Source organism: Anarrhichthys ocellatus, unplaced genomic scaffold (genome assembly GCF_004355925.1).
Source record: "Anarrhichthys ocellatus isolate YVR2014 unplaced genomic scaffold, GSC_Weel_1.0 scaffold1, whole genome shotgun sequence".
Taxonomy (NCBI): Eukaryota; Metazoa; Chordata; class Actinopteri; order Perciformes; family Anarhichadidae; genus Anarrhichthys; species Anarrhichthys ocellatus.
In genome coordinates this window covers 17,867,521-17,894,557 of record NW_022280031.1, presented here as the reverse complement: position 1 = coordinate 17,894,557, position 27,037 = coordinate 17,867,521, and the positions used below count along the sequence as shown (strand labels likewise).

The 27,037-nt window shown below is 40.3% G+C and overlaps 6 protein-coding genes across 9 annotated transcripts in view; 2 read left to right on the top strand and 4 right to left on the bottom strand.

The window, feature by feature from the left end:
• The window catches only part of ywhaba (tyrosine 3-monooxygenase/tryptophan 5-monooxygenase activation protein, beta polypeptide a), a 13,765-nt gene extending 10,899 nt beyond the window's left edge, over positions 1–2,866 (top strand). The window contains exon 7 of the mRNA XM_031845042.1: positions 413–2,866. Within this exon, the coding sequence (XP_031700902.1) occupies positions 413–469 (57 nt within the window). The 3' untranslated portion in view covers positions 470–2,866. The remainder of the gene's footprint in view (positions 1–412) is intronic.
• A 727-nt stretch (positions 2,867–3,593) lies between these two features.
• LOC116382218 (uncharacterized) lies at positions 3,594–7,830 on the top strand. Of its 2 annotated transcripts, XM_031845078.1 has the most exons (5): positions 3,594–3,774; positions 4,461–4,636; positions 4,791–4,965; positions 5,691–5,793; positions 6,299–7,830. In XM_031845078.1, exons 1-5 carry the CDS (start codon positions 3,700–3,702, stop codon positions 6,415–6,417), a joined length of 648 nt encoding a protein of 215 aa, XP_031700938.1. In that variant the 5' UTR covers positions 3,594–3,699; the 3' UTR covers positions 6,418–7,830. The 2 variants fall into 2 exon arrangements, with proteins under 2 accessions (XP_031700938.1, XP_031700929.1); XM_031845069.1 differs by having other exon boundaries at positions 5,691–6,390.
• On the bottom strand, positions 7,793–11,311 carry c1qb (complement component 1, q subcomponent, B chain). The gene is made up of 5 exons (XM_031845053.1): positions 11,180–11,311; positions 10,518–10,677; positions 9,448–9,679; positions 8,762–8,876; positions 7,793–8,232 (listed from the first exon to the last, which is right to left on the bottom strand). Exons 1-5 carry the CDS (start codon positions 11,180–11,182, stop codon positions 8,023–8,025), a joined length of 720 nt encoding a protein of 239 aa, XP_031700913.1. The 5' UTR covers positions 11,183–11,311; the 3' UTR covers positions 7,793–8,022.
• Positions 11,312–13,792: 2,481 nt separating this feature from the next.
• Positions 13,793–17,061, bottom strand: c1qc (complement component 1, q subcomponent, C chain). 2 transcript variants are annotated; one of them, XM_031851860.1, is made up of 7 exons: positions 16,916–17,058; positions 15,834–15,949; positions 15,696–15,758; positions 15,379–15,541; positions 14,643–14,783; positions 14,131–14,257; positions 13,793–14,015 (listed from the first exon to the last, which is right to left on the bottom strand). In XM_031851860.1, the coding sequence occupies exons 2-7, from the start codon at positions 15,937–15,939 to the stop codon at positions 13,881–13,883; spliced, it is 735 nt and encodes a 244-aa protein (XP_031707720.1). In that variant the 5' UTR covers positions 15,940–15,949; positions 16,916–17,058; the 3' UTR covers positions 13,793–13,880. The 2 variants fall into 2 exon arrangements, with proteins under 2 accessions (XP_031707720.1, XP_031707710.1); XM_031851850.1 differs by having other exon boundaries at positions 13,881–14,015; positions 16,894–17,061.
• Positions 17,062–18,506: 1,445 nt separating this feature from the next.
• Positions 18,507–23,307, bottom strand: c1qa (complement component 1, q subcomponent, A chain). 2 transcript variants are annotated; one of them, XM_031847993.1, is made up of 7 exons: positions 23,229–23,307; positions 22,477–22,650; positions 21,842–22,018; positions 21,078–21,157; positions 20,410–20,526; positions 19,686–19,766; positions 18,507–18,861 (listed from the first exon to the last, which is right to left on the bottom strand). In XM_031847993.1, exons 2-7 carry the CDS (start codon positions 22,637–22,639, stop codon positions 18,721–18,723), a joined length of 759 nt encoding a protein of 252 aa, XP_031703853.1. In that variant the 5' UTR covers positions 22,640–22,650; positions 23,229–23,307; the 3' UTR covers positions 18,507–18,720. The 2 variants fall into 2 exon arrangements, with proteins under 2 accessions (XP_031703853.1, XP_031703862.1); XM_031848002.1 differs by having other exon boundaries at positions 22,477–22,668; positions 23,229–23,275.
• Positions 23,308–24,277: 970 nt separating this feature from the next.
• Positions 24,278–26,276, bottom strand: LOC116383823 (zinc-binding protein A33-like). The gene has a single exon (XM_031847949.1). It carries the CDS (start codon positions 26,185–26,187, stop codon positions 24,817–24,819), a length of 1,371 nt encoding a protein of 456 aa, XP_031703809.1. The 5' UTR covers positions 26,188–26,276; the 3' UTR covers positions 24,278–24,816.
• Positions 26,277–27,037: the final 761 nt, after the last annotated feature.

The following is a 27,037-nucleotide window of genomic DNA, read 5'->3' as shown; positions in this document are numbered from 1 at the left end:
CCCCCCCCCCCCCCCCCCCCCCAATTCTTTGTCACATTCAATAAAACTAAAACAACATTGTAGTTGCATTGAACAGCTTTTTTGTTTTTTATAATAAACTTGAGCTTCTTTTTCACCTGTTTTTATTTCACCATCCGGCAACAAACATCATTGCCATCACGTTTTTTCTGCGGCCGTCGATAGTTTACAGCCGTTCACATTTAAAGTAGGTTTATTGAAAGTAAAATGTGGTTCGCCAAACTAACATTTTTATTATTTGTTGAACTTGTTATGGTATAATTGTTTTTGGAACTTTGCATAACTTAGGATTTATTGATAACACAGGTGATACAGAATCGTACCTCAGTGAAGAGGAGTGATTTATTGTTGCTGTATTTAAAGTAACCCAAATGTTTCTCTTTTTGTTCCTCAGCTGTGGACATCAGAAAACCAGGGTGACGAGGGCGAAACCGGCGACGGAGAGAACTAGCGCACCTCACTGTTGACCTACGACCCCTCTCTCTTCCTCCTCCTCCGGTCTCTCTTCCTCTTCCTCTATCTCTCTCTCTCTCTCTCCTCTTCTTCCTTCTCTTCGTACACATTAAAACATCCCCCCCGTTCATCCCCCTTTTTCAAGCCCCCCCCCCCTTCTGTATAACCAACAGCATGAATAGTACCCGACCTCCACAGACGGTTCGTAAAAGAAATGGAGGGGGGGAGAAAGAGAAACTGCTCCATCACCCTAAACCCCCCCCACCCCCCCTCTGGTCATGGCACTCCAGGACTGACCAAACCCACGGGTCAGTCTAGTCTTCTAGCGCGCAGGGAGGGTTTTTATCCAAAATTATCCAAATTAATTCATGTTTTTTAATCTCCTCCATTCTTCCCTCTCTCCTAACCTCTGTCCTTAGTGCCTCCCCTCCTCCCTCGCTCTATTGAGTTAACGCACTTATATAGTTGTCCCCTCCCTCCTTCCCTTCCTCCCCTCCTTGCTCTAGTGAGTTAACGCTTAGTCGTCCATCCCTTCTCTTTTGGCTTTTTTTTCTTAGTGTTACTGGCAAATGGCTGGTTTTATTCCACTTTAAACGAAACAACAACAACAACAACAATAATTACATAAAGGTTATTAAACTGTCCGTTTATTTTCAACAAACACTGTGATGCTTAGTTCTTCCTCCACCTTGCTCCTCGTTTTGATGGTGAACAGCCCTGTACTCAGAGGGAGGGTGTGTTTAGAGCTGAGGTTCATACAGAAGGTCCTCCCACGAGGCCGTACTGTGACACTGACGGAGCGTTTACCTGCTGTAGTCGAACACTCACCTGTTTGTGTTTTACTCTCTAACTGAGGCCCAGAGTTTTATTCAACGCCAACGGATTTGAAAACGTAACAAAATTCATACATTCCATCTAAATGTTTGAGAAGACAAGCGGGACCGTTGGATCAACATCAGCGCTGCTGTCCCGAAATGTAAACTCCTAAAACGTGCTCATTTCCCCTTTTTCTTTCTTTTTTTATTTTCTTTGTGTAACAAATCAAATTCTCTTCTTTCCGGTTTTTGAGAACTGTAAAATTGTAAAACATTTTTAGAGCTTAACTGTAAATCTGTCTTTTGGAAAAACAAAATGTTTTTTTGTCGGTCGTCGTTAGTTAACACCTGTGCTTGCAATGAAAACCTTGAAGCCGTTAGTCAGCTGCTGTCCTCAACATTTATTTTTTGGTACCCCTCCTCCAGCTCAGTTAGACCAGTTTGTCTTCCTGTGATCTGACACAGTTCAGCTAACTACCCTTCAAAATAAAAGATGAGTTGGAAACGGAATCTATTGTTTTTTTAAATCTTTACGTCAAAAATTGACGTCTTTGTAACCAAATCCAACGAAGGCTTTTCTTTAGGTTTAACCAAGTTGACTTATTTAAATTGGTTCAACTGTAAAATAAGATGTTGTTTTTTTTAAATGAGGAAGCAATGTTCTTAAGTGTCCCCGTTACTTCGAGTCCACAACGTTTTCATGCATGAAAGGAGCCGAATCTCCCCGGCAGCCGATCAACCAATCATCTGTGAGCGGAAGTGAGAACGTGTCGTTTGGATCTGAAGTTCATAAGAAGTTTGTGTCGAGGCGACTCTTTTTAGAGGATACTTTTTTTGGGGCCTCATTCAGAAAAAGCAAAACAATCCGTCAGTTAAAGGTCCAGTTTAAAACCCAAAGGGTGAGAATCAGAGGGCCGGTCCACTCAGTGTCACAATAACCTCGTCACTCACCATCTCCACATTCCACTCTTTAGGTGTAGAGAAGTCATGTGTCTCAATGTTTTGTTTTGTTTCTTTAGCTGAGGACAAATGTTTTCATGCACTGAAGTTCAAAAGGTAAAAAAAAAAAAAAAAGCCCCCCCCCGCCGCTCTTTTTCTCGTTAGCTGAACAATAAAAGTTAGTTATTCTACTCTACGCTTTATAAGGAAACAAACTGATCCCATGCAGTAGTGAATGTGGCACCGAGCCTGTCTGTATATCTGGTATCTCAAATACTTTTGTTTTTACTGACCAGTATTATGCTTAAAATAAAAAGGAAAAAAAAATAACCCCAAAAAAAGTCAACAAAAAAAAAGTTTGCTTCTGTGACGGTTTTATTGCTTAGCGCGCACGTGGTTGTGAAAATTTAGATTTAGCTTAAGAACACCAAAAAAAATGACAAAAAAAAAATAAAAAAATCCTTCAACACCTCCCCCCCTCCCCACCCCTCCCCCCCTGGTTATTGAAGTAATACTAGATTTGTGTTTGTCTTTTAAAAAAAAAAAAAAAAATCCAACTCTAGTTTCACCTTTCATGTTATAAACAGGACAAAAATGTAAAAGACAATTTAAAGTGAAATAAAGGTTTTATCAGTTCCGAATCAACGCTGTTCTGTTTATTACCACAGCTCGTCTCGTAGTGACGCATGTTTTATACTTCGGCTCAGTTTCATGATTGAAGATGCAAAGCAGGTCGAAAGTCTTACACACGGAAACCAGACGGGAGTAAAGAATATACTGCTGAGCAAAATGCATTTTAGATATTTAAGAGAAAGGTGTATATATGTATATTTGCTGTTTTCTCCCCAAAGCCGCCAGACTTCACTGACAAAAACACTCATTTACATCTCTCTGACGGGAGTTGCTGGTCGATCGCTCTGAGTTTGGTGTTTTTTGAACTAACCCTTTAAAAACCACCAAAGTTACACAAACTAAACTGATGGAGGCAGCGGTCGACCAGCAACTCCCGTCTTCTGAGAGGTAATAAAATAGTGTTTTTGTCACTGGAGTCGTGACTTTACAGACATAAAGACTTCACTTCCCTTTGTAGGTGTCTAACATAGGTCCACAGCAGAACATTACTTTGCTCCTCAGCATTACATGACACTCAGTGGATCCACGGACGTGTGTAGAGTTCAGGTTTCTCCTCAGAAATGCAAATGAATAACAGGAGGCTGATCTTCTGGTTTTTAAACTTATCTTACAGCATTTGCATACGACAGTTTTTAAATAACTGTCGTATGCAAATGCTGCAAGATGCTCGTGAGAGTGTGTGTGAGAGAGTGTGAGAGTGTGTGAGAGTGTGAGAGAGTGTGAGAGAGAGAGAGTGTGAGAGAGAGAGAGTGTGAGAGAGAGAGAGTGAGAGAGAGAGAGAGAGAGAGAGAGAGAGAGATCATCAAAGGTTAATGTGTGTGGTGTTTCCTTGGGTTACACAATGTTATCTGATCCATATCTCATTTCCATGGTGAGAAGCCGACCCTGCACAGCTCTGCTTCAGGCACAACAAAAGGTAAATGAAGATATTTTACTATTATCTTGTCGAATCATTTCATTAAGAGACTTTCAGACTCTGCCGTCTGAACGAGGCAGGAGTCAGGTTTTCAAAAACCTTTTCCTCTTTTGTTGGTGAAAGAGATCAGTTTGTTTGTGGTGGATTCTCTTTTGTTTTTACAACTTTATTTAAACTTTAAATGAACCATACTGATAAGTGAACAGATTAGCGCAACTCTTTATTTTCATGTCCAAGGTTTCCTCTCAGCACACTAAAGAAAAATAACGACCTTTTTTATCAGGCGGCAACCTCCGGTTCTGCCGAGTGAAGCCGATGCAGAAGTGTCTTAAAGCTGCATTCTCTCTAGTGTCCATCAGGGGGCGACTCCTCTGGTTGTATAGAAGTCTATGAGAAAATGACTCTACTTCTCTCTTGATTTATTACCTCAGTAAACATTGTAAACATGAGTTTATGGTCTCAATCTCTAGTTTCAAGTCTTCTTCAATACAGCATGATGTTCATTTAGTACATTATGGTCCATTTAGAGTCACACAGACCATAAAGCAGGGTAGAGGAACAAAATCCACCTATCCAAAATATTTCAACTGTGGCTCTGTTGGTCTCGAAAAGATGGAAATCAATGTAAAACCGTGTCAAAATGTGCACACCGAGTTGGTAAATTAAGCTTTTTTTTTTTCTGGCAGGCGATGCTGACGACCCAGAGCCAGAACTGCTACCGGGAGCAGATCCAGAAGGAGACGTTGACACGTTTGGCCTGGAAGAGCCGCTATGCCGACCTCTACCCGTCCTGCTGCAACCCCCCAAAAAATGACGACGGCACAGAGCCAACACAGCCGCCCCGTCTGCCTGCTGACGACCGGTGAGCTGCTTCATTAAACCGTCACGAGTTTTCATGTAAAACTGCAGCTCTGTGATCAATCGAACAGCATTTCCAAGCTCCGTTTAAAACTGTGTTAAATCATTCAAATGTATCGCGCGGACTGATGATCTCGTGTTTATGCTCCGCCCACCAGAGCAGTCCTGCCTCCCGTCAGCAGGACAACCGAGAAGCGGAGCGCCCTTCCTCCTGCTCTTCCTCCTCCTCCTGTGGTCTCTTTGGAAGGAGACGGCCCTCTCAATGTGGCCTCTCTGATGAGGCCAGTTTCTCCTCAGACCAGACTCGCTCTCTACCAGGACTCCTCGCACCACGTACGAATCCCTGTGACACTAAACCGGACATTATGTTTGGTTTAAAATGTCCATATCTGTTGTTTTCATGAGAATAACAGGTTCCCAGCTGTCTTAACTTTTTAGGTTTTAATTGCTTGCTCCATGTAATTGAAACTTTTTAAGTCCTAAATCCATAACAAGTCTGGGTTTTGGCTGTAAATGTTCCCTGTGCCGTCGTCCCTCTCTAGAAGCTGTGTCCAGGTATGCTGCATTGCTAAACGAGGTGCAGCTGGATACTCGTCTCTGCACATGAAGCTACTTACAAACAGCAGAGCTCACTTCACAGCCAACCACTGAACCCAAATCAACCACAGAAGACACTCTTTAAAACAAATCCATAGGATTTATTGTCATAAAAACACACGAGGCAAAACAAAATCATAAGCTGAGGGGCCTGCAAGTTCAGCAGTTCAACACACCAGAGGCAGAGCTTCTAGAGGGGGAAGAAAGGGAACGCATTCGGCCATAACATATGCATGAACCAAAGTGTCTTCAATTGTTAGTTTGTGCAAAAATAGGATTTAAATTGTATCCAAAGTGTAAATAAAGCTAATAATGGAACTGCTTCTATGAAGACATTTAGCTGACGGTTACACACAGTCAGATATTTCATAATTCGGTTGGTAGGAATTCAAGTATTTCTGCCCTTAAGTTGAAACGTAACGCGTTTAACAGTCATTTTTAAACTAAGCGTTCTCTTGCAGGGTAAAGGACGGAAGCTCTACCTGCAGAAACGTGGCCACGTGAGACCGGAGGAGAAGTTTGACTTTCCTCTGCTCTCGTCCTGGGAGTACGGCTGGAGGCTGGGTGAGTTAGAGCCGCCGTCTGCTTCACTCCCGTCTGCTTCACTCCCGTCTGCTTCACTCCCGTCTGCTTCACTCCCGTCTGCTTCACTCCCGTCTGCTTCACTCCCGTCTGCTGGACCCCAAACCTGCAGCAATGGAGAATGGGTTGAAGGCTAACTTCGGTGTTTTTAAACCTGGACCCTATTTTAGTTTAAGTGACCAATGGGGTCAACAATGGTTGAACTAGGTCCAGTATTGCACATTACGTTGGATGCAACTCGTCACCATCAATATATACGTCCACTAAACTTTCCCTTTCTTTATTCTGTCATCTGACTTGTTGCTGGAAATGTGAAATTCTGGATAAAAAATGTCCAACTATGTTTGTAAATGTGTTTGTTTGTGGTAAATGTATGTTGAATCAGCTCTCGATTTAACTGCAGATTAAAAACGTATCTGTATTTCTGTTTTAAAATTTCTACACATTCTCACTTTGTTGTAAAGTTATTTTCTACCTGCATCCTCAGGTGACTACACGCTGGATTACAGGACTCCATCCCGCGCCAAGTCGTCTGTGGTGAAGAACACCTTCTACGCCAGGAACGGCGTGTTCAGCAGCCCGTCAGCCACTGACAAGCTGGGCTGAAGTTCGGCCTCCAGACACCAGGGGGCGCTCTTTAGTGAGAGTGTAGCTCAAGCAAACAGATTTTTATTTGTTTGTTTTAAGACCCTGATTTTAATCCCAATTGTGCCACCAGCTCAAGTCATTTGGGGGGTGTTATAAACTATTTCGGGATCAAGACAAATGGCAACTTTTGGAGGCACGATATAAACTCTTGGTAATCTGTAGTTATTTAACAGAAATTGTATTAAAACTCACATTCTTTTGTTTGTTTTGCCAAGTCTTCTATGTTTTTTTGTGTTTGTGTGATTTGATTTAAACACTAGTGTCAGACAACTCGAAGAGCAATGATTGGTTAGATATTACACATTTTAAAGATATTATACTGTAATATGTATGACGGGGTTGGAGGGTCTTTGTGTGAATGATGATCCTCTACTTCCTGTTTACCGTCCACATGGCTGTGAGGTTAAGTGTCCAACCCGATACTGTGTGATGGATAATTAATGAACACCTGGCCAGGTATCGGTCAGAAAGATGTTCACTTGATACCTCGGTGTTTTTAACCAGCGAGCCACTGGAGGAAGTGTTGCACACCAATATAAATATCAGTAACGACATTATTCTTCAGCCAAGCAGTGTAGTTTTGTTCCTGTTGTAAGGATGTATTACTAAATAAAGTGTAAACTTATTTAATAATGAAATAAGCTCATATTTTGGTCCCAGATGTGTTTACACGTAAGAGTGTTTTGACTTAAAGCTACAAAACGTCTTCTCATCACGCAAAACGTTCTGATTTGTCAGAAACTGCTCACAAATATATAGTTTAATTAAAAAAAATAAAAACCTCAAGAACTTAAACAGCTGATCACTGTCGTTTTTTTGTTGGGGACTATTTTCAGCAGCGGATTAATCCACATTACGTGCTCTAGTAAGTGTTCTTACTAGATCTAAAAATGTCTTTAACTTACATTATCTCTGCTGCCCAGCAGGGGGCGACTCAGTCTTCAGTACAGCATGATATTAATTTAGTAAACTGAAAAAATGTGTTTTTCAGTTGTACTGAGAGCTCCACCCTGTCGCGTCACTTCTGGTTGCAAAAGAACAAAATGGCGACGGGCTGAAATGCCGGACTCAAGACTTCAAAATGTCCGTCCACAAACCAATAAATGACGTCACGGGGACTACGTCTACTTCTTATACACGGTCTATGGATGAGTCACCTGATTTCTATTCACAAGAAAATTGTAAAAAAAAAAAAATCCCAAAACAGGGATTATAAAACACGACGTTCATATGTGGATTACAGATTGTACCTTAAAAATGCTCTAAAATCAGAATAAAGCTGGTGAATTTATTCTACGGAAAAAACAAATAAAGAAACACCACTGGCTGTCAGAAAGGTTGCTAACATGGTATGTTTTGGAAAATCAGTAATGCAAAATACACACTTTTAGTAGTTCATGCAAAAACGCTGATATAGTCCTTAAAGGCAGCACTATTGAGCCAATCTTTATTAATTCTGCTGATGTGTGCGCTGTTACAGAAAAGACATGTTTCATAAAAAGTCTGTGATGTCACCAACAATGATTGAATGGACCAGAAGGACGGGTGGATTTTATTGGATCTCTAGGTGGTCGGGAAGATCAGGAAGCCGGTGAAGGTGTGGCTGGTGCTGCCCTGGCTCGTCACAAGGTGGTTGTACCGGGTCGCCTGCAGCGAGACCGTGTCCCCGGCCTGCAGCACCAGGACCGCCGAGCCGGAGGTGACCAGGAAGCCCTCGGATGAGTCGCACAGCGTCAGGTCGCTGTTGCTGCCCTTCATCAGCTTCAGACACACCTGTGACGGTACGAATACACAGAAGAACTCAGATCTGGACAGAAAAGTTGTATGCAAAGTATAATGCAAATACAGTCAGGAGCACCAACATCCTCAAAATGAGACATTGTTATCTACTCAAAAGATGACAGTTGAGATGTATTTTGTTTGTATTACGTTACGTTTTTCAGGACGTCTTTACGCAACGTGTGCTCATACGATGGTTCGTACGATATCCTACGAAAAGTTACTCCTCATTTTGGGGCGTACCAATAGAAAGTAGAAAGTAGGAGTACATACCACAATGTGAAATCATTCAAGTCCTGCATATAAAAATCTACCGAAGTAAAAGTACATTTTCGCTTTAGCTTTCTAAATGTTACATCATTATTGTTAATATTCATGCTTTAAGGTGTGAGCAGTATTTCAATATTATAGCTGGTTGAAGTTCATGTCAACTTTAAATGACTGAATCTGTCTCTTGAGGACAAAATGAAGCAAATCAAAAAATCTGACAGACAAACTAGAAAGACACCAACAGATGACTCACTCTGCTCTTTGCTGAAACGTGGTAACTGAAGAAATAGATCCCTCCGACGATGCACGTGAACTTCCCGTTTGTAAGCAAGTGTCCTTGAAACTCTTCGTCCAGGTCCAAAATCTCACTAAGGGAAGATTTTAAAAGAATTTATACTATATCTGAATCTATCCTGATGAAAACATTCACATCTGAGTTGAAATAATTAACCCAACCAACATTCCACCAATCCTGTTCATGAGAAATAAACGTAACAGATTCTCAAAAGAAAGCTACGAGTGGTAGCCAATCAGAGGGGGAAACGAAACAATCAAACTACCGTAAACAACAAGTCACGCAACTGCCGATTGTTGCCTTTGAAAGAGGTAATTTGTCAGACACGGGAGAACCAGAACCAGGACTGAGCGAGGCAGACTGTCAGACCCTGCTACAGTAAAACTAGTGGTTTTCTAAAGGGACTCTGGTGCTCAGAGACACTACCACTTTACTCCACATGGACCGCCAAAACCAACACAAAATGTTCCTTGTGGAAACTTTAAGTTACGGGTCCGTGTCCTTCCCCTGCTGCAGAGAAAAACTTTTTAATGTTTTCCCTATTTTAGGGGCTTTAATGATGACTACAGGCTGCAAATAAAACCTGCCACATCATCTTGTTTCAACAGGAAATACATCACATCAAATACCTCCACAGCACTGACCTGTTGAAGTTGATGGCAGTGTCCAAATCCGGTGTTTGTGGTATCTCCCGTTTGTAGGAGAAGACGGATTTCTGCTGGTTGGACGGGTTGAAGGCTCTTCCCTTCTCCCCCAGATGGCCTGAAGAACCAGGAGACCCAGGGAGACCCAATTCCCCCTTCAGCCCAGGCCGTCCTGGGGGGCCCTGCAGACCTGGCAACCCCTTCTTGCCCCTGACAGGCTGACCTGCCTCACCTGCTCATACAGACACACACTTGTTACTGTGAACTGACACTAAGATGAAAGATAGGCGATTTATTTTGAGTCGAATAAGAAAAGAAGGAATAGAGAAAATAAAATATAGAAAATACAACGAAATCATGTTATCTCAACAACAACACAACAATGTTACCAACAAAGGCAGGAAAGAAGAAGACTGCTTGATGTAAACAATGCAGGTTCCAAAATGTTAGGAAAGAAATCTGCTCTGCAAATGTTTTATGCGGCGCTAAATGCATCCAACATGTTTGTTAGAGTGCAAGGATACACACAATGCATTTGGGTGAGTAAAACTAAAATGTAAAAACGACTTTGGCTTGTTTGCAAGAAAACTTTGAGCTGCAGGATGTTGAGCTCTCAGGGCTCTCACAAATATCTGTATATCCAGTCATGGCATATATGTGCCAGATATTTAAAAAAAATTAAGTTAATTTAAGCAGTAGTTCATCAGAATACAGTAAACAATTAAAAGATCCTGTAAAAAAAATTCCTGTTTAAAAACAAAAAAGCAAATTACTGATTCCTTTGTCAATTTGGCAAAAATCATCATCGAATCATCTCCCAACAGATTCAAACTCAAAAGGCCAGTTTGTAGCGTTTTTGGGGATCTATTAGCAGAAATGCATGAGTTGTGAAAATGAGTTCGCTGAACCTGAGAAAACATGTTAAATAAACTTAACATACTAAGTTTAATCAACAGCTGCTCAGTAACACTGACACATTAGTGAGATTCACATTAAAACGATGTAAAAAACATTGTGAAAAGATCATTTAAAAAGTAACTGATATGTCCTTGTGTTCGGTGTGAGCTCACCAGGGTCCCCGTTCTCTCCCTTGGCACCGTTGTTGCCGTTGGGCCCATGGGTGCCGGGTATCCCGGGGATCCCTCCCCCGTAGCAGGACTGTGTGACGGCTGGAGTGATGTGAACCAAGAGCAGAAACACTGCAGTACTGCAGCTCAGCCACCGGGGGGCCTGAGTCAACACACAGATACACACAGAATCTTGTTTTTGTCACTAAGGAGGACCATGAACTTTAAACTCAAACACACAGTCTTACACACCAACACTTGAAGAAACAGTCTGAGTTATACACATTATATGTTGCTGTTGTTCCTCGTTGTATTGTTATATATATATATATATATATATATATATATATATATATATAAATACATACATACACACACACACACACGATACAATATACAATGTTGAAATCAAGATATAAAATTAAGTTGAAGACAAATTAATGGCTAAAGAAAATACATATGTGCATTTAAATTTAAGACATTTTAAAGCTTAGACAGACAAAAACTCTAACAACAACTTCAACTTGATTATGTTTAAAGGTTAAACACAATGACCGTCCACTTCTGGTACCACCAATGCTGAATAAGAGACTCTCCTCTCTCGGTCTACATCCACACATTTCTTCCACACGTTCTTTGGTTCTGTAGAACATTAAAAGTCTCACCATTTGCAGCCTTTGGTGTTGTGGTGGAGAGATACGCTGATGGAGAGCCGAGATGAAGAGCTGTTCAGCGACGGCAGCAGCTCAGTCTGGAAAGAAAACCACACAAAAATAATCAGGAAGTGAAACAGGTCAAGAGAGCATGTTGGTGTTCACAATAATGATTTTAGGATACTGATCTACTGACTTGATACTCACTGAAACAAGTTACCTCCAGTTAGTGGTGGAATGAATGAAGGTACAGATACTCACGTACTGCTTTTTTTAGATAAACATTTCACTTTTCACTGCAATACATTTATCTGACAGCTGGAGTTTATTTTTACATACAAGGAATATGTTTTAAAACTTTCCCAAAGACTGGGTCGGGACCCGTCGGTGGGTCGCAGGGAGATTTTATAAGGGTCGCCCAAATAAATTTCTTCCGTAGTCTTTCATTTAACATTTATAGTTGCCGAACAGGTTTGAGCCGCACGAGGGAGCCTGAATGATCGTATCCTTCTGATAATTGTCGCTTACTTATGACGTTGAATGTTGAATATGACAGGGTAGCGTACAGTCTGTTTGTTTTAATGAGGAAGAAAACAAGAACCTTTTTTAACACATGTATACATTTTCAGTAACACATGCATAATACAGAGTTTTGATCTATCAAACGAATATCTTTTGTTAATCGCTGGTTTACATATTCAAGACAATGGCAGTAAAAATGGTCATGAATGTTAATTCATGCATAAATTCGCTCTTCTCACGGTTTATAGATGAGGCCTGTTGTGAGTCGGTTATAAAACACTGTTATAAAATATGCATTGACTTAAGTAAACAGTGTGATAAATTGCTTCAAATTTGCTCCACTATGACTAACTATGACATTAAAATATGATCACACATTGATTTGTCTGTAATAACAAACTAATTGTATAATATATGAGAGTATTTTATTCACAAGGGCCATTTCTCCTCTACATTATGAGTACTTTTATTCCCAAGTACATGTTGCTGATAATACTCACATACTTTTACTTAGTTACAGTTTGAAGCTTGGACCTGTGGTCAGGAGTGGACTCACTCGGGTCACGTTACTTGGACTGGAGTCACAAATTTGATGACTTTGGACGTGACAAAATCAAAACAGACATCACGTCACAGAGCGTCAGTTGGAAAAAAGTTGAAATTGAATTTAAATTGTACTTCAGCACAGTACTTGAGGTAATGTACTTAATTAGGTTCTTCGTCTTTCTGTTCTTGTTCAGATGTTTTCTTTCTTTGTGTTTTTATTTTTAGTAGGTTTCTCATGTGAGTTTCCTCTCTGTTGGCTTCATGTCCTTTCCTGTAAATTTGTGATTATTTTATTGCATTCATCTGACTAAACAAATATCTCATCAGAGGAAGTGAAACATGGTAACAAGAAGTCAGGAAAAACTCCACCTGATGAAGAACTGATGATGAAGCATCGCTGCTTCGGATTAAAAAAATCTTTCCTCCAAATTAACATTTTGTTCTGTTTTTCTCCGAACTTCCTCTTTGTTGTCGCTGTTTTCCTGGCAGTTTGTTCTCATGGACGTCAGTATCTGTTCCACAAAATATTTAATTTCATCAACAGTAAAGAGCTGATGTATATTTTTAATAATTCCATCCTGTGAAATTTGCCAGGTTGTCATTTTCTGTCTTCTCGGATCCTCTTTCCATTTCGTCCAGTTTTTTTTTTTTATTTCTGCAAGTTTGGAACGCAAAGCTTTTTTCTTGACTTTCTAGTTTTTGGGGAAATCCTGCAAATGTCTTCCTATGATGACTTGTGCTTTGGGTTTATTCGCGCTGTTTGTATGAATCAATGTTGAAATACCTAATGATTCAACTATATTCAGGGATAATCCTTCCCATTGCACTACATTTTTTTATCTATTCATGATTATTAATATTATTATATATTGATTTACGATTGTAGTGAAACTAGTTTCCTCTCTGTTGAAAGTGTGAAGGCCTCTAGTGGACGGGTAGAGAATAGAAAAGGATAGAATAACACAAGTGAAGCAGACATTGTGACACAACTGTCTTCAAACTATGAAGATGCAAAGTAGATCACAGTGTTATGATCGGACTGAAAAAAAATTACAGGACAAATTACATCACAAATACAAAATATTCTGGTGTTTTTTATTGGTTTATTTGTCTTTAATTGGTTCAAATAATCTGTTTACTGGCAGACAGAGAAGATAAAATCATTGGATCATATATATTTTTAAGGGTTATAAATTAAGTTAATCATTTTATAACACAAAAGCAGACATTAATGTAAGCTCTGTATTATGCCTATTAATAACCTGATCTTTTAAGGATCACATAAGAGTTTCTATTCACTTTTGAAAATTACTCAAAAAATATTTCTTGAGGCTTAACTGGCAACATAAAACAGCAGCAATGTTGCTATTCTTGTACCAACATGTCAGAAGTATAGAGTTATTAATCACTGTGATAATTATGGCTTTGTTGGAGCAATGATTTTATTCTGCCTCGTTGAAAAGAGATTTCAATCGCAATGAAGCTTTACCTGGATAGAGAAGGGACAATAAAATGTGAAATATGTATGTATTTATAAAAAATAAAGATGACATACTGTGAAGGAAGGGAAGACTTTATTTTGCTTTTAGTTTCAGACTTGCTGTAAAACAGTTCATTAAGAAGTGAGTATAGAGGCTGTTTCGTGTCAGTGATGTTGCACCAGGAAGCCGGAAAAGATGCTGTAACCTTCCGGTTTTCCTCTCATCCCTCTGTAGTCTTTGGTCTCCAGCCAAACCTCCTGATCCCTCGACAGGTAGACCGCCAGGCTGCCAGAAGTCACCTGGAATATGTCGAAATTCGTTATAGGGAACATCTTTTTGCAGAGCGCTGCCAGTTTAAATTCACTTATTTGGTGGCACAATAATGTAAAACAACACCCTGTTTTATAATCGTACCTGTCTCCTGATGCGGCGATGATCGCAGAACGCTGCGAGCTGCATTCCGTCCAGCTTCATCAGCACACACAGCCGCTCATCTAACGAGGCGTGGTACACAAAGTAGTACGTTCCCGGGACCCGACACCTACAACACACAAACTGAATCAATTCACTAAAAGTGGATTCTGTTGTTTTCTTTCTTCCTGGCTGGTTGTGCAGCTTGATCACAGCTTTAAATCTGTTCAAACAGAAATGTTTTATTATCTTTAGCTTGTTACAACTTTATGATGCTGCCCCTTAGGCAATCCTAAAAATAAGATTAGATGGAAGAAAATGTTGAAGGAATGCTATTTGGCTATTTTCAAAATAAACTTTGGTCTTCACAGCGAGTTTAGGTTTAGGCAGCTAGCATGGCTGTAGGCTTGATTTCTTCTTGTTTATGTACATTACAGTAACCTCGTCCAAAATAACAAATACTCTGCTTTCAAATTCTGTAACGTATGATGAGAAAACAGGCGTTTTTTTCTCACCTGAAGCGTCCTGTCTCGGTGTTGTAGTCATTGTTGATGTTGGTGATGACTTTGGTGAACCGAATGACGCTGGATTTGTCCGGGTAGTTGTTGGTTCCTCTGGCCACGCTGAAGGCCGCCTGCTGCTGGACTTCAACAGTCCTGCAGCCACAGAAACAACAACACAGACTGATGCTCAGAGCTGGATTAACCTGCTGGTGGATCCCCATTGAACCACTGTTGCCCCAACCTCCAGTTCTGATCAGTGAAGCCGATGCAGACGTGTTATAAACCTGCATTCTCTCTAGTGTCCACCAGGGGGCGACTCCTCTGGTTGTATAGAAGTCTATGAGAAAATGACTCTACTTCTCTCTTGATTTATTACCTCAGTAAACATTGTAAACATGAGTTTATGGTCTCAATCTCTAGTTTCAAGTCTTCATCAATACAGCATGATGTTCATTTAGTAAATTACGTTGTGATTGACATGTCACAATCAGAGTCGTATACGGCGTCACTACGTCACTATTCCATAGTCCAAATATGGTCACTTCCATTCACTGGTTGCAACAAGCCAAGATGGCGACGGCCAAAATGCCGAACTCGAGGCTTCAAAACATCAGTCCACAAACCAATGAGTGAAGTCACGACGACTACGTCCACTTCTTATATACAGTCTGTGGTTGCCTCACGACCTTATTAATTAAATGTTAAAAGTTACCGATGTGATATGAAGGAGTCTTCTCTGTTTACATACCCTGGTTCTCCTGGTTCCCCTGGAGGACCACCAATCCCTGGGACCCCCGGTTCTCCCGATATCCCGCTCTGTCCTCGTTTGCCAGGAAACCCCATCGGCCCCGTCTCCCCCTTCTCCCCCTTCTCCCCCTTCTGAGGGCCGAGGTCGCCGTGCCACACTGCTCCTGTTCACAGCAACAACATGCCAATCATTGAACATAACAACAAGCAACTTCTAGGCATCCATGTTTGTTTGTTTTCCTTCACTGTATTCTCTAGTATATCTCTAGTATACTAGAAGGATTAACCGAACCATCAGAAGACGTGCGTGTTGGTTACCTATCTGTCCTTTGTCTCCTTTCTGTCCGTCACGGCCGTCTCTGCCAGGCAGCCCGGGAATACCTGAGGACGGAGAGACAGGTAAACAAACGAAAGACAACAACAAGGTACAAATACACAAACATGGCATGTACCCACCTGGCATTCCGTGCATCCCTGTTGTCTGGCAGGTATCCACGGCTAACAGCAAAGGTGTGGCCAACGAGAGCAAGGCACCGATCACGAGAAAACAATGACGGAGCATGACGATGAACCTGACCGGGAGACGAGGAGAGGAAACAAGGAGATGGGAGGGAATTAGGGGATCAAAACCAGAGGAGAGCAGAATTTGGGAAAGGAGAGAAGGAAAGGACTTGAAGAGACAAGGAGAAAAAAGGGAGGAAAGATGAAATGAGATGAGAAGAAAAGAGATTAAACAAGAGAAGGAGAGGTGACAGGGCAGGAGGGGAGAAGGAAAGTAACGGTTAAAAGGAGAGAAAGGGGGAGAAAGGAAAAAGGAGAGTACAAGAGGAGAAATGACAGAAGATGGGGAAAGTGGGGAAGAGGCAAGATAGATAGAAAGGAGAGAAAAAAGGGTGGAGGGAGGATAGGATGATAGGACAGGAGGCAAAAGGAGAAGAAAAAGGAAATGGGATAAGGGGAGAGGAAACAAAGAGACAAGAAAGGAAAGGAGAAGAGATGAGAAGCTGACAGGAGGAGGAAGGGAGAGAAGACAAGGACAGAAAACAGGGAGAAGAAAGAAATGAGAGGAAAGACACACAAGGAAGGAAGAGAATAAAAATAGTTTTCCAGTTTTTGTAACAAAATTATCAAAGAAATTCAACTTGCATTTCTTTACATTTTTTCATGATTTATGACATAATAACTGAGTTGTAATAGACAGAAGACATAATTGTGCTGTTTCCAAAGAGGTTCAGGACCTATTTATTGCAAAAACATTGCCCCGTAACTGCTGGAACAAAAGAAATGTGAGGTCAGATTATGATCTTATTATGATTCTCTATTAAAATACAAGTATATGTAAAAGTATATTCACAACAGTGATGTTAAAAAAAGAAGACTCATCAGATCCTCTTTTACAAATAAATGTCATTGACTTCAAACTGTAATCAACACAAAGTTGTGTATGTATATATATATATATATATACATATATATATATATATACAGGATATATATATATATATATAAAACTCACCTGACAGAAGATTTAAACCCACCTCAGTGATTTCAAAGCTAACCGACGTGAAGCATCGAGTCCTGCAGCAGCCGGAGCAGAAAGTTGACGACAAAATGTTCAGATTCAGCAGCTTCTACGCCGGAAGTTCTCCTCAGAGCCTGTTTCATGTAGTTCTGCAAATTTTGGGGAGTTGTTGAGAGCCGGAGGGACAACCAAAAGAGAGAGAGGTTGAAATGATGTTTCTGCATCACCATGAACACACACACTATCGTTTAATTTGACTAAATCACACACACACACACACACACACACACACACACCGTCCTGTTTCCACAAATACTCACTAGAGCACCAAGTGTGGTTTAATCCTATTAGAAAGACGTTTGATAACAACTACAGTGACCAGCTGTTTTACGAAGTTCCTGAGTCTTTTTTATTTTTAAATGATCTTATATATTTGTGAGCTGTTTATAAAGACGTACGTTGTCTTCGGTAGAACCAGTACACTTGGGACTTAGAGCCACAGTATCGAAGTCAGAAAGACGAAACATTGTTGGTTTTGATGTGTTCCTAACAATGTAGAATATGACCCTTGTGCTGGTGAGCATGAGAACAAGAGGCAGTCAACTGAGGGAGAGCCAGAGGGGCAAAAGTTTCCCAAAAAAGAAGAAGTGTGCGAAAAACAGAAATGTTTCGCTTCTATAATCTTCAGAGGGGTCGTGTGAAAGTGTTCTATGAGACGGGGTCAAACATAGAAGTACTGCATAGATCAAAGGAAAACTTTTTACGGTCAGCTGTAATGTTTATGATAGAAAAAGCATTTACATTGAGGATGTAACACACATCTGTCATTTTGATCCAGGACGTGGTTAGCCTAGCTTAGCACAAAGAATGGAAGCAGGGGGAAACTGCTAGCCTAGCTTTGTTAATCATCTGACCTGACTCTCGGTAGTCCATTCTTCAGTGAGATTTCTAGAGCAAACATTTAAAACAGCTCTACATTTCATGTGCTTAGATATTTGTTTAGAGACGTCACTGTATCTGTGTTGGCTGAGAGAGAAATTAACTGTTTAAGAATTGAATTTATTTTTTTTGTCCATTTTGTCTATTTGTCTGCATATATTTGTCTATTTTTGAATAATTTTGAACTACTTCAATCTCATCCAGCATTCACAGCAATAGCAACAAAAAAATAAGGCGCGGTAATTCATTGATATCCCACGAAATGATTTCATATGTTTTCCACGTAATCATGAACGAGGAAATTTTAAAAACGCAAAAGCCCACACAGGTAGCGCAGGAGCGGAGCGGGCATCATTCAGTCGAGTCAGTTGATACATTTTTCACGGAACTTGCGTACTTCAGTAACATGCGTGGTTTTTTAAAACCCAAATGAAAATCTTGCATGTGATATTAAGTCAATATGTGTATTTTGATGTACATCTTGTGGAAGCTCATTTATGGCAGAAAAAGAAAAAGAAAAAAATTAAGAAAAGCTTCTGGGAAACACTACCGATTTTGTCCACAGACACCGCCAAAATCAACACAAAATTTCAACAAAACCAATGACTCTCCCTGAAATTTATAATGAAATTATACGTATCATACCTTTAATATAACCACACTTAACCCACACTCAATAATAAACTTTAATTTGTTTTAGTTGCATTTACAGTCAAGATTCAGAGGCGGTTTAATATGAAGGAAACAGATGAACAAATCTAAAGTTACTAAAGATTCACAAACACTGATGTACATGATGCTGTGTTATAGTGAATTTTTTTTCGAAAAATGTCAACTTCAATTTTTTGATGCTAAATTCGTAAAGGCAATCTCGGGTTTTTTTTAGAAGAGCAGGAAGCCGCTGAAGATGATCCGTTTCTCGTGGCTGTCTCGTGTTTCAGCGTCTCTCTGCTGGTCCCTGAAGGACTCCAGCCAAACCTTCTGTCCGACCGCCAGCTGTAAGACCACGCCGCCCGACATCACCTGAACAACACAACACAGACAATCACATGACAAAACTCAGCAGTGGTGGAAGAAGTTCAATACAAAACGTTTTTAACTGGTTATAAAACTGCCTCAATCAAAAGCTGGTGCCTCTATATGACACCATCAGTGAGAAGATTGGCTGTTATTCCTGAGTGCCTGTCAGCGAGTTCAATTCCCGCTAAAATCCAACACATTCTCACAGTGGGTTTAAGCTTCAAACTTTGACGCTCTACGTATCACTCCTGCGTCAGTTTTGCACGTGTCAATATCTGGATGAAGCAGAGGGAGATTTTTCTTTAGAGTATTATTTGTTTTAAGTTATATTTTGTGGTTATATGTCTGATGCTGGGGCAGGATCAGCAAAGAGAAAAAGAAAGAAGACGTGGTTTTACATCAGTATATTAATTTACATTGGTGGCTAAAACAAAGCTAGCTAACGATTTGGCTAAGTTGAATGTAGCTAACGTTAGTTTAAAAAGTTTTCTGTGATTACGAGCGTGATGATCAACATGCACCAGGCCATCAACAGTAGTTTGTATAAACTTGAAAAGATAAACCACTGAAGTAAATAAACCTATTTCATGACCAAGTTGCTTTTTTTCAAAACAAAAGCATGTGATGCACAAGCCAGATCAAGATGTTTACGACACGAAGCTGTGGTGCTCATAGAAAACACTACCGCTTTGTCCAGAGGGGGCGACAAAATCAACACGAAATGAAAGTTCCCTGTAGCCTCTTTAAGTTAAAGTAGAAATACTATAGTCTCAAAACTACAGCCGGTAGAGGGATAGTTCTTGCTGTAATAATTCTGTCAAACTGACCTGATCGGTGTTCCTGTTGTAATCACAGAATCCCAGCTTGTCTGTCAGAACGTCACTGTTGATACCAAGACACACGCTGACCTGAGAAACACACAACACACAGAACAATTCAAACGCAGTTTGATAACGAAGCTATCTGTAGGTGCAGATTACCAGCGGCGGAAAAAGTATTTAGATCCTTTAATTACTTAAAAAGTACTAATACCACACTGTGAAAGTACTCCATGCAAGTAAATGTCCTGCATTCAAAACCCAACTTAAGTAAAAGTATGAAAAGTACTGAATGTTCCCTGTGTACGTTACATTTTCTGCTGTAATGTGTTTAATATACTGTTGGCTAGTTTGATCTACAATTAATTTAAAAAATGCATTTTCCAACTGATCCAAGAGGCTTTTTAAAGAGTTTATTTAGCTTTTTACTCTCTATCTCTAACCCTCTATCATTCAATTTATCAGAAAATAATTTAATTTCAACTTTTCTTTTGTTTTCACCTGACAGGAAGGGTAAGAAAATTGTAATCTGAAAGCAACTAAAGCTGTCAGACAAATGTAGTGGAGCAAAAAAGTACAATATTTCCCCGCTGAGATTTAGTAGAGTAGAAGTATAAAGATCCATGAAAGTAAGTTCCTCCACTTTGTACCACATTCCTTGTGAAAAGGTATTGATTACATAAAAATAGCGTTTCTGATCTGTTACGTAGTTTAAAGCTTTCAAGTGTGTTACCTTGGCCACAGAGTGGAAGGTGAAGTAATAAATGCCAGGTACTCGGCAGATGAAGTGACCTGTGGCTGCGTTAAAGTCGTCTTGTGTGTTGACCACGGTTGTCTGGAAGGTTATTGTCTGATACACACACACACACACACACACACACACACACACAGAAAGAATAGTCAGAGAAAAACAATGAGCTGATACAATCATAAAAATGTAAAGGAAAAAAAGGTAAAATAGTATGATATGAGCAGTGAACAGTTACAAAGGAACTATATCTTTGGTGGTTCCCATGAAAACTGTTGACAATGAGCTCTGTGGATTATCCAGACTAACAGAGACACAATAACTAGAAAGAATGAATACAAAGGTATCAAATAAATGTAGTGGAGTCAAAAGTACAATATTTCCCTCTGAGATATACTGTACAGTAGTGGAGTAAAAGTATAAAGAAAATGGAAATACTTAATGTAAAATTGCTTAAATACTACACAGTTCTTGAGTAAATGTACTTAGTTACTTTCCAGCATTGCTTCTCTCTGAAAAACTTTACTTTTACTCCAGCAGACATCAAATAAAGAGGGAAACGGGTTTTATTTGTAGACATTTTGCAGATTTTAAAACGTTCCTGAGATGACACAGCAGAGAGACAGACAGGTGTGATGGACGACGGACTGAACCTGGCCGTAGGGAGGATAACTGCTTTCAGTCCTGATCACTGAGAAGGCTGAATGACCCTGCTGACGGGAGAGCTGTCCTCCTAAACCACACACACGCACACACACACACACACACAGTCATGTTTACGTGACTTTTGGGGACATTGCATTGACTTACATACATTTCTTGGAGACTTACCCTTACTGTATAACCCTTACCCTAACATCAAACCAAGACTTCACCCTAAAAACTAATGGTATAACTTACCGGGACTTACATTTTGTCTGAAAAGGGAGGCAAGTCCCGACAATGTTTTTTTTGTTGTTGTTGTTGCAGTACCACAAGTGGCCACTGGGACAAATCGGCAGAATGAACAACACATACATGGCTGGAATTCGGCTTCATTTTTTTCTCCTTCCCCTCTAGAAATTAACTTTTCCCATTTTGTGCAATTCTGGAGAGCTGGTTGTTATTGTTTTTGTTCAGTTGTCACCATAATAATTTGTTGTGTACATTTTTAATCTGCCCAATATCTCAATGTCTGTCCTCACCCGTCAATACAGAGATTTCATTCTATTGACTTTTATGTATGAATGTATTCTTAATCCTTGATTGCTATTATCTTAATAAGTTCCAGCAAACAGATAACTCCCATTTTGCCTTTGGATATATTTCATCTGTGTATGATCTGTTTTATTCTCTGTCCTGTCAGATGTTTTTTTTATTATACATGAGTTAGCATTTTGTATACTGTAAGCTGTCGGGTCAGAAGTCGTGTCATTACCGTGGCCAATACTCTTCCCCTCGGGGCCGGGGCGACCGGGCTCTCCAGGGTCACCTGCTGATCCCAGATGTCCGCGGTAACCTTTAGGACCCATGGCCCCTTGAGGGCCTCGACTCCCCCCCTCCCCCCGTAGCCTCAGCAGGACGCCGACATCCACCGGACCGTTGTCCATCACAGCTGAAGACAAACAGATGAAGGAATCTCTTTTAAATAATTTCTTAAAACTTATTTACACAGGCTTTAATGTGACGTCGTCTTTTTATTGCTTTTATTTTATTTTTGTTAATAATATTTTCTTTTTATTTTCATTTTTTTTTATGGTATTGATTGGTTTAATTGTTTCATCTATTGTACTGTTTTATCAATTTGATAATCTATCATTTATGAATACTTGGTTAGATTTTGGAAAAGATCATGAAATATTTAGTTAGGTTAAGGAAAATATCGTGAAATACTTAAATAGATTTAGGAAAAGATTGTAAAATACTTAGTTAGGTTTAGGGAAAGATACTGCTGTCTTTAACTGTCTAAAATGTAGATTGTATTTCAGTTTTTAGAATGATTAATTCCCCTGTTCTTTGCCTCAGTATAATTAAATGGAAATATAAAGTTGCATAGAACTGTCGGTTTGTTACCTGGCTCTCCTTTCTCTCCCTTCACTCCAGGAAATCCATCTCTACCCGGAGCTCCTGCCTCTCCAGCCCGGCCGTCCGTCCCTCTGCAGCTCACATCACATTGGCCGGTCGTCAGAAGCAAAGCCACGCCCACCAGAACCGCCATCCCATAATAACCCGCCATGGTCCAAAACCCTGGATTTAACAATGATGCTTAGAAGAACAAGAAGAAGAACAAGAAGGTTGTGGCAATGATGGACGACAAAACACAAGAGACGGATGACGAGAAGACACTTAACAAGAAGTTTAATTCTTATCAGGGTTTTAGAAACATGTTTTTGATACAAAATATATTTCCACTATAATTAAATTGAATAGTGTAAAGAACTAAATAGACTCAATAGTGTTCACACATTGATATTAGCAGAATATAATTAAACAGAGGGAAGTGGTTTACAAAAAAGATCAGGATACAGAATTGATTCACACACATAATAAAAAGAGAAAGGCGCAATATAAATAGGTAAAACAATAGGCAATTACATTTTTAGGAATTGAAATAATCCCAATTAGCTTTTACATTATGGAGGTTTTAACTTTGCTTCAGAGAGATAATCTGTCACAGTGATCGTTTAGTTAACTTTATCTTTACGTTATGTAATGTTTAAATTGTGTTATGTTGTGTTGCTGCTGTACAGTTGTTGATACTGTCTTAATGTTGACAGAAAAGCATAAAAACATATTGAATGTTGGAAGACATTATTTTTACTCACCAGTCGACTTCTCTGTCTCACGAGCGGAGATGAGGAGCTGCGAGAAAAAGACGGGATTTCCTCTTTTGGTGAACAGATCAAGACTTCTTATTAGACTCGGTACACACACACTCACTCACTCACACACACACACACACACACACACACACACACACACACACACTCAAGAATACACAAAACATCAGAAAGGAAATGAAACTTGCGATCTGACAGGAAGAAAGTTTGATTGTTCAAAGTGGCTGGTTCATGATCTTGGGCCAATTCAACAAAGATATTTTAGACCTGTCTGTTGTGTTAGCAGGTTAGATTTGTTTAATGCAACTTAAAGTAATAATCTCAAAACGTTTTTTGTTAAATAAATGTCTGACTGTCCTTTACATTTGTGGAACAAGGAAAAATCTCAATCCACTGTTTGGATCTCTGGTCAGTGAGATAAATTAACATTTATGTAAACATATGTGACGCAGACAGAGACAGCAGTAATCTGTTTAGATTACATTTGACTCGACTTTATTGTCCTTGCAGTTGAGTCGAGACAACAAAATGCAGTTAGGCTTCAACCAAAAGTGCTAAAAGCATCTGATGTTGCAACGTAAATAAAAAGTGTGGGGCGCCCTCATGTGGTTATATGATGCAATAACAGCAGACTGACATACAGTTCAATCTGTAAATTTGAAATTGTTGTGACTTTATGACCACAGGACACAAGAGAGATTGGATTTTCTTCAGTTCACGCAGATTTATTTGCATCACAAAGTATACAAGTAAACCGAGCTGTCCGGAGTCAACTCACTTCACAATAGCATTGTACATTATTTTATACCTCCATTCGGAGATGTCCTCCTCTGAACTTTCACCGAGACAAGTTACACTGTGTACCTCGGACAAGTCATAACAGAGGGGTTTTTTGATTAACCACCGTCTCCTTCCCCACGCGTCTTCTCCTGATTCCGCCTCAGGCCGCCCGTCACAGCGACCGGCTCCCGTTCATCCCCTGCGTTAGAAATCTTGCCCTACTTGTTTATCTACGTCATCCTCCCTCTATCTTCACCCGGGCTCCAAGGCCGCTATACTAGACTCCCTGTCTCAGTGACGTGAATAACATAATAGGCCAATATCACAGTATGAATGTGAACATACATGAATACATTTGAAATTATGGATATGATTGATTTTACACAAATATATTTCAAGACACAAATCATTTTTCTCCCACAAAATCAATATTTATCTACACGCAGCAATTCTGAGATACAACAAAAAAGGTGTCTTCTGAATTTATGTGTTTATCCAGTATTTCGATTTTCTGATTCTTTATACTTCAACTACTTTCAGAGTGAAATATACTTTTACACCACATTTATATGAGTTATTTTTGATATGAAGCCTTTACATGATGAAAACATATAAGTTTTATAAAATACACATTGTTCAACTTTTTTGTCAAAAAAACAGTATCTAATTGGATTTACATTCATCAGTTTGACACAAACAACTTCACTGGGAATTTTTGTGGCAATACTGCTTTTAATCATGAGACGTGCATCTCTGTGCATCATTTATAATCATCTCTTGAGCTTTTCTTTTCTTAGATCTCGCCCTGTAATATCTTCAGTGGGAGTTCATTCCACGTGTTAAAGTATGGAAACATCCTCTCAGTGAATCTGTGTGTGAAGGTGTGAATGTGTGTGTTAGTATCAGGATCAGAGAAGGACAGCTTGTCTTTGTCCCAGTCCAGATGAACTCTGATCTTCTGGAGCTTCTTCTTCACTGAGAGATCAGTTTTTGGATGTGAGGGGGAGACTGCTGTGTATTTACCTTCATAAAACCCTATTCTACACAATCCAGACTTTATGCCTGATTTCCTTTTGACAGATTCTGCTGCCACACCCACAAACCAGTCTGTGTTGTCTTGAACATCAATGTCCCAGCTGTGAGTCCCTGACTTAAACCCCTCAGAGCCCAGAACAATACAAAAACAGTCAAACCTCTCTGGATTATCAGGACGCTTCTGTCTCTCTCCTCGTCTCACACTGGTCAGATCTTCAGACAGGATGAGTTCTGGATGAGCAGTGTTTGGGTCCAGAATCACAGGAGTGTAGGAGACCATGTCCTTCATCTTGTTCCAGATGTTGAAGGTCAGGTTGCCCAGGTGTTTGGCCTCGTCTATCAGAGCTCCTGAGAGCAGCTGTGGATCCTCCAGCAGGGGGCGCTGCTGGACTCTTTCCACTGCAGCCTTGTAGTTGTTCAGGAATGAGACGTCTTCAGCTCTCAGCTCGTCCTCTGTGGCTCTGACTGTGTCTGACAGAGCTGCTATCTCTCTGCTCAGAGCCTCCATCTTCTCCTTCATCATCTGACTCTTCTGCTCCTCTTCCTCCCTCAGTGCAGCCATCCTGGCCTCCTCTTCCTCCTCTAGAAACTGGTGAAGCTTCTTAAACTGCTCCTTAATCTGCCTCTCTGTGCGTCGGGCCTGGACCTTCATGTGTTCTGCTGTTTGATCACAGTTTATTTTAACTTGTTTAAAAAGCTTCAGTTTCTCTTTTAAGAGCTTCAGGGATTTCTGGATCTCCTCCTTGTGATCCTGTACAACTTCCTCGATGGGTTTGAATGTGTGGTTGTTGTGTTTTTCTGAATCTCTGCAGACGAGACACACTGGCTGCTGATGGTCCAGACAGAAGAGTTTGAGTTTCTCAGAGTGCAGACTGCAGAGAGGCTCTGAAGCTCTCTGATCTCTCTCCCGTATGAAGGACTCACACAGGTTCTTTATCACCAAACTAACAGGTGGATCAGTTCTTGATGATCTTCTGTTACAAACTGGACACTCACGTGTTTGTTTCTCTGCCCACCAGTTCTTCAGACAGTCTCTGCAGAAGCTGTGGCTACACGACAGGACAACAGGATCCTTGAAGATGTCCTGGCAGACAGAACAGGAGAGATCCTCCTCTAATCGGAGAGACATTTTCTCTTTGAGTGACGCTGAAAACACAGCAGGCAGAAAGCTAAACAGGAAGTCAGACAACCGGGGCTCCTTTGCCCTCTGGAAAAGTTGTTTTTCCCCCTCCTAAAATTCACAGTCCGTGAATGCAGTGAGCAGCAGGTTAAAGCTGCAGTACTCACACCAAAGTGCTGCTGCAGAGCTTTTTTTCTCGCTCAGGGGGAGTTGTGGGTCTGAGAGACTATTGTTCGTGTCAGAGCGTGTCACATCCTGGTCTGTCTGTTTTCTGGTTCGTTTCAGTCGAGTTGGAGGTGGAGCTCTGTGTCTGATCACTGGACCGTTATGTAATACATATTATAGTTGTTTATTAATCAAGGACAGCAACAAAACACGATCTCTTACTCCTTCTTATATTGTGCATCAGTAAGCAATGAAAGAGTATTTCTTTATCATCGCTTACCAAGTATTATAAGTAAAACACCAACTTTTAAAGTATGTCCATATGTAATTACATCAAATCACAGCAGCTGACAGGATTTTTTTAAACATGTCATTGCAGACAGGAAGGAAGAGAACCCTTTCTCCAAACAGGACGCCATTTCATCCTTCGATGAATCCAAACTGTCACACTGCCTCATTGTCCACATACCATTCGTGGGAAGAGCGCTAAGATAACACGACGAGTCGCGTCTTGCTGGCCGTCTGTGTTTCTGTGTAAATATAAAAACACACATGAAACCAAATACGCTTTTTCTTTGCTTTCCACTATCACAGGTCACAACAAGAAGTTTGGTGTAAAACAATATCAAAAGTGTTCTGTTCGGAAGTCTTCAGCAGGGACGGCATGGTTTTAAAACACAGAAAAACACAAACA

Coding starts and splice junctions, on each gene's coding strand:
- LOC116382218 (XM_031845069.1), top strand. CDS start 3,700: ATGTTATCTGATCCATATCTCATTTCCATGGTGAGAAGCCGACCCTGC. Junction 4,637..4,790: donor CGTCTGCCTGCTGACGACCG/GTGAGCTGCTTC, acceptor TCCGCCCACCAG/AGCAGTCCTGCCTCCCGTCA. Junction 4,966..5,690: donor ACCAGGACTCCTCGCACCAC/GTACGAATCCCT, acceptor GTTCTCTTGCAG/GGTAAAGGACGGAAGCTCTA.
- c1qb (XM_031845053.1), bottom strand. Junction 8,877..9,447: donor ACTGCCATCAACTTCAACAG/GTCAGTGCTGTG, acceptor ATCTTCCCTTAG/TGAGATTTTGGACCTGGACG. Junction 8,233..8,761: donor ACGTTTCAGCAAAGAGCAGA/GTGAGTCATCTG, acceptor GTACCGTCACAG/GTGTGTCTGAAGCTGATGAA.
- c1qc (XM_031851850.1), bottom strand. CDS start 15,939: ATGCTCCGTCATTGTTTTCTCGTGATCGGTGCCTTGCTCTCGTTGGCC. Junction 15,542..15,695: donor AGGAGACAAAGGACAGATAG/GTAACCAACACG, acceptor TGCTGTGAACAG/GAGCAGTGTGGCACGGCGAC. Junction 14,016..14,130: donor ATCGCCGCATCAGGAGACAG/GTACGATTATAA, acceptor GACATATTCCAG/GTGACTTCTGGCAGCCTGGC.
- c1qa (XM_031847993.1), bottom strand. CDS start 22,639: ATGGCGGGTTATTATGGGATGGCGGTTCTGGTGGGCGTGGCTTTGCTT. Junction 21,158..21,841: donor GGGGAAGAGTATTGGCCACG/GTAATGACACGA, acceptor TGTGTGGTTTAG/GAGGACAGCTCTCCCGTCAG. Junction 18,862..19,685: donor ACAACAGGAACACCGATCAG/GTCAGTTTGACA, acceptor TGTGTTGTTCAG/GTGATGTCGGGCGGCGTGGT.
- LOC116383823 (XM_031847949.1), bottom strand. CDS start 26,187: ATGTCTCTCCGATTAGAGGAGGATCTCTCCTGTTCTGTCTGCCAGGAC.